General features: G+C 42.7%; 1 protein-coding gene across 3 annotated transcripts in view; it reads right to left on the bottom strand.

Annotated features, from left to right (window-relative positions):
• The window catches only part of dscamb (Down syndrome cell adhesion molecule b), a gene marked incomplete at both ends in the record, with an annotated part of 158,730 nt that overhangs the window by 36,274 nt on the left and 116,685 nt on the right, over positions 1-5,771 (bottom strand). Inside the window, 2 exons of one of the 3 annotated variants that reach the window (XM_080844787.1) lie at positions 4,417-4,446; positions 4,605-4,733. In XM_080844787.1, the coding sequence (XP_080700913.1) occupies positions 4,417-4,446; positions 4,605-4,733 (159 nt within the window). Of the gene's footprint in view, positions 1-3,274; positions 3,443-4,416; positions 4,447-4,604; positions 4,734-5,771 lie in introns of all 3 variants that reach the window. The other 2 variants (XM_080844788.1, XM_080844789.1) reach the window with 2 other exon arrangements.

The following is a 5,771-nucleotide window of genomic DNA, read 5'->3' as shown; positions in this document are numbered from 1 at the left end:
CCATGCCAGCTCTGTTCTCCGCGTTGACGATGACCTCATAGAGTGTGAACTTGCGCAGGTTGTCCAGGGTGACGGTCTCCTGGTCGCCGCGGTGGCGTCCACTAGTGATGCGCGTGAGCTGCCGGTTCTGCTCTTTGTGTACTCGCGGTAACTGACCGTGGTAGGTGCGGATCACGCCGTTCATAAGGTGCCTTTGTGGAGGCTGGGGGAGGGGAGAGAGATGCGTTGTGGGATTAATGTGTGGCCAGGCACATCAATACAAATCGTTTCTCTGACATGATAACTACAATGACATCAAATGTCAAGCAAACCATAGCCTATGGTGCGACTCTCATAGCAAGTGATTCTGAAATGGATAGACAAAGTGTGTTTGTGTGTGTGTGTGTGTGTGTGTGTGTGTGTGTGTGTGTGTGTGTGTGTGTGTGTGTGTGTGGCTAAAGTTGTATTTTGGGAAATGCAATCAATCCACAGAAATAAAAAGCACAGTGACAGAAATGTAAACTCTGGTAGGTCTGAGGTTGGGTGTGACACCAAACAATAGCTATGTAGCAAAGCGAAGCGCTAGCTCTGTTAGGCAGGTGGCCGCAGGTGCCAAACGCAGCAGCACACACACACAACACACACATCACACACACACACACACACACACACACACACACACACACACACACACACACACACACACACACAGACACACACACAGACACAGACACAGACACAGACACACATACACACACACACACACAAACACACACACACACACACACACAGTGCATTCACAAACGCTAGCTCATGTTAGGCAGGTGGCCAAACGCAGCACTTATAGCTCCATTTGTTTCATTTTGGCCAGATCTCCAAGTGCAATGGGGGGGGGGGGGAACGAACGTTATCTTCAGACACTCTTATCTCCTAGTCTCTGTCATCTCTTATCTCCAGACACAAGAGTGGAGTCTGCTGTGGCGTGACGTGACGTGGCGTGAGCGTACCTTCCAGGTGACTTTGACGCTCTGGGAGGACAGGGCCTCCAGCTGCACCTCCTGCGGAGGCCCGTCTGGACCTGGGGAGGAGCAGAGACGGGCACGTTAGGGCTGAACTCAGCTGGATCACACACAAGGAACGCACAGGTCATCAAGGGGTTCAAGGGGTCATCGGGCCAATCAGGTTCACTCATCAGAGCGCAAAGGCATCCATTAATTATTCTACACACTGACCCAGGCAAGTTAACTAATCAAAACGCAAAGGCATCCATTAATTGTTGAACGCACTGACACATTGGGTCCCAAGTAAGTTAACTAATCAAAACACAAAGGCATCCATTAATTGTTGAACACACTGACACATTGGGTCCCAAGTAAGTTAACTAATCAAAACACAAAGGCATCCATTAATTGTTGAACACACTGACACATTGGGTCCCAAGTAAGTTCACTCATCAGAGAAGTGGAGTAAGGAAACACACAGGCTTATAGTACTTACTCACACAATGGACACAGAGAGTAGTGAACACATAACATAGGCTTATAGTACTTACTCACACAATGGACACAGTGAGTAGTGAACACATAGGTGCTCTCTCTTAGCGAAGCCCCTAAACTCAACCCATGGGCACAGTACATGCAGGGGAGACCAGTCATGACACAGTATAGGTGCTCTGTGCAATACATCACGTTATGGAACTACTAATGTATCGTAACAGTGTTTATTATCGGACGGCGTGTTATCGGCAAACGTTTGCGTTGTCATGTTAACCCATTATTAAACCTAGCATTTTGATTGTTTAAGAGAATGCCTGTGTTTGACACTGTCCGATAACTGACATAGCTACGCTATAGAAGGTGCTCTAAGCAATTTAATACGTTATGGAATTACTAATGTATAGAAGGTGCTCTAAGCCACACCACACGTTATGGAATTACTAATGTCTAGAAGGTGCTCTGATGTTTCTGATGTCTTGGATTTGTTTTTTACTCTAAGAATTGAAAAAATAATGACACCATGTCATGTCGTTGTATAGTTGCAGCCTCATAGTGTTTCCAGTTTTTCTTTATTCCATGACATAACTTAGTTAGTCGCTTGTTGTAGCGATTGTCATCTCGTTTTTACTCAAATTAGCGAGTATTGTTTGTTTCTGGTCCGATTCCAAATGACAATAAGAAACAGAGTTTGTCTCTTGAGTAATATCTTAGTTTTCATTAAGTAGAGAGGTGGTGAAAAACATCTGTTCACACATTCAGATTTAGATTTTAATTAAATGATAAATCTGCCTTCATCCTAGTTCAGTTTTGACGTCTATCTAGTGTATTTAAAACCTGATGGAAGGAGATGGGCAGTAATGGCCAATTTATTGATCAGAAACCTTCAGTATTAATCCCTTTTTCATATATTTGTATCTTATTTAGAGAAAAACATCACGAATAGGTGTAATTTGCCTTGAGCAAGAATATTTTATAAGACATACCATGAGGCTAACCAGATAACTGTAAATATCTGAAGGGAATGGATTAGAAAACTAAAACAGTCTCACAAGCCAAACAATATCTGCATGTTGTTGTTATGAATATTTATGGCCAGTATTTGCCTAACAGGAAGTGCAGCAGCCTCATGATTCAGCCACAGCTCGTGAGGAATTAACTTTTCATGAATAAATTAGGGTTAATTGGTTTGATGGGTTGGCTGGAGCAGAAAAGCTGCAGATAACTAGCTTCCCTCCAGCGAGAGGCAGAACCACAGCTCCAGACTGTCACACCCAGATGCAGCCACAGCACTGGTGTTTAGTACACAATTTAACCACCAGAGGGCAGCAAACCCCACCAGATCAAACTTGTGACCTTGACCTGGATGACAGACATACTCAGCCATGCAACTGGGGAAGGAAAACGAAGCCCCCCCCCCCCCCCCCCCCCATTGAGCATGACTGGGTGACCTTATGGATCCCCCTGGCTCAAAATAATTTTAAATATTTTATATGACTTAAATTCAATTATTTATAAAAATGTAAAAAAGGATGTTGCTGCTATTGTCGTGTGTAGCTGCCACTACTGCAACTAGGTGACATGTTCTCTTAGAGTATTCTTACAGTCCACACGGACAAAGTTTGTAGTTGCAGTGCCAGACTGTCTTGGTCTCACCTTTCACTTCTATATTTGAAATGCCATAGTCGTTTAATCACACACATTTAGTCCCCGTTTGACCCTGGTTGTCTCGAGACACATATGCTAATAGCTAAATGCTAATAAAGTCCAGCTACGCGAGACTAAAGGCAGGGGGCACTCACTGGCTTCGTCTGTGGTGATGGTGAGCTCGTTGCTAGGTGCGCTGCTGTTGATGCGGTTCTTGGCGATCATGCGGATGTTGTAGGTGGAGGAGGGGTGGAGGTCGATGATGGTGGCCTGGTAGAGCGACGGGGAGATGTTCTTGGTGCTGATTGCGGAACTCCACGGAGCTGCAGAGAGAGAGAGAGAAACACAGGAGAGGGAGAGAAGAGGAAGCCAAAGAGATCAAGACGAAGTCAGCCTTCTTCACTAGATAGTGTCATCACAATGATGAAGATAAACTCAACAATGAGGGAAAGAAACATTACTGTTACTTGTGAGGACACTTTATCATATCATCATATATCCAAATCCATAACCTGTGTTTAAGAAGCAAACAGGTGTGGCTTTACATCTGTGACTAGCCCTAAACCACATGCCTCAGCCAATCAAGGCCCCTCTGAGCTCAGTATACACACTCAGGTGACACAGCCAATCACGGCCACTCTGAGCTCAGTATACACACTCAGGTGACTCAGCCAATCACGGCCATTCTGAGCTCAGTATACACACTCGGGTGATGAGATCCAATCAAGGGCTTAAGCGTGAGGCTTGTCTAAGAACCTTACAGGGACTTCAACATATCTCCATTCACTGTATGACCATATGACCAGACATCAATGACTGATGCCTATACACCAAAATACTACTAATGATACAACAACAACATCAACATAAATCGAGGTTGAAATAATAATAACTATTATTATAATTATAATCATCATCATCATCATCATCATCATTATACAAATACAACTACTAATAACAATTATTATTATTGTTGTTGTTTTTTATTATTATAAAGGAATTGCCAATAAAATAATAATAATAACATTTCATTTAACCTCTTGCATCTCAATCTCTTGAATCTCACTCTCTTGAACCATGCTGTGAGAAGAGAAGAAGAGAAGGAGAGACCCTGTGGTGCGTCTGGAGTGAGGGATGGGGGACGGGGATTGAGGTGTAAGACCTGACTCCCAGCCCTTACATGAGAGTTTGGGTATGGGGGGCTGGCTGGAGGGGGTGCCCACGTCACTGTGTTTCTTGACAGCCCGTACCTGATTTGTTCTTGTACTCGATGTCATATCCTGTGATGGGGGCGTACCTGTTTTGTTCTTGTACTCGATGTCATATCCTGTGATGGGGGCGTACCTGTTTTGTTCTTGTACTCGATGTCATATCCTGTGATGGGGGCGTACCTGTTTTGTTCTTGTACTCGATGTCATATCCTGTGATGGGGGCGTACCTGTTTTGTTCTTGTACTCGATGTCATATCCTGTGATGGGGGCGTACCTGTTTTGTTCTTGTACTCGATGTCATATCCTGTGATGGGGCTGTTGCCGTCGAACACCATGTTCCAGTGCAGGGTGATGATGCGGTCCTGCACGTCTCTGATCTCCACCAGGGGGCTGTCAGGAGGCTCTGTGGGGTCAGGACAGCCACAAGCTCAACTACAGAAGCAGCAGCAGCCCCTCACCATATCAAGCACAGCAAGAAAACACCACAGAGGCCAACAGGGGAGAAACACAGAAATATCCGCCAGAATATTATATCAATCTTGATATAATAGTGTAGAAATATTTGCAAGAATAGAATGTCATTCTTGATATGTAAAGTGTAGAAATATTTGCAAGAATAGAATGTCATTCTTGATATGTAAAGTGTAGAAATATTTGCAAGAATAGAATGTCATTCTTGATATGTAAAGTGTAGAAATATCTGCCAGAATAGAATATCATTCTTGATATGTAAAGTGTAGAAATCAAATATCTGCCAGAATAGAATATCAATCTTGATATGTATAGTGTAGAAATATTTGCAAGAATAGAATGTCATTCTTGATATGTAAAGTGTAGAAATATCTGCCAGAATAGAATATCATTCTTGATATGTAAAGTGTAGAAATATCTGCCAGAATAGAATATCAATCTTGATATGTATAGTGTAGAAATATCTGCCAGAATAGAATATCAATCTTGATATGTATAGTGTAGACATTTTTGCAAGAATAGAATAATTTTCTTGATATGTAAAGTAGAGAAATATCTGCCAGAATAGAATATCAATCTTGATGTGTGAAGTGTAGAAATATCTGCCAGAATAGAATATCAATCTTGATGTGTGAAGTGTAGAAATATCTGCCAGAATAGAATATCAATCTTGATGTGTAAAGTGTAGAAATATCTGCCAGAATAGAATATTATTCTTGATGTGTGTAGTCTACAAGGACAACCTGCTCTGTTCATAGCTAGATTTGTAGTAGGTAGTATACAGAGATTCAAGTACTCTTAAATCAGTCGCTAAGCACTACATAAACACAGTCCATTAACCATCACAGTTCATGAGAAGGCTTTAACTCTACTAAAAACAGTTTCCCTTTGGTTAGCATAGGGTGGTAATTGCCCGTGGAGAGCCGCCATATGTTGTTTAATTATGGGACACCTGCCATGTTTGCTATGA

Source organism: Sprattus sprattus, assembly GCF_963457725.1.
Source record: "Sprattus sprattus genome assembly, chromosome: 9".
NCBI lineage: Eukaryota > Metazoa > Chordata > Actinopteri > Clupeiformes > Clupeidae > Sprattus > Sprattus sprattus.
The sequence above is the reverse complement of the archived record's forward strand: the minus strand, read 5'-3'. Positions and strand labels throughout refer to the sequence as shown.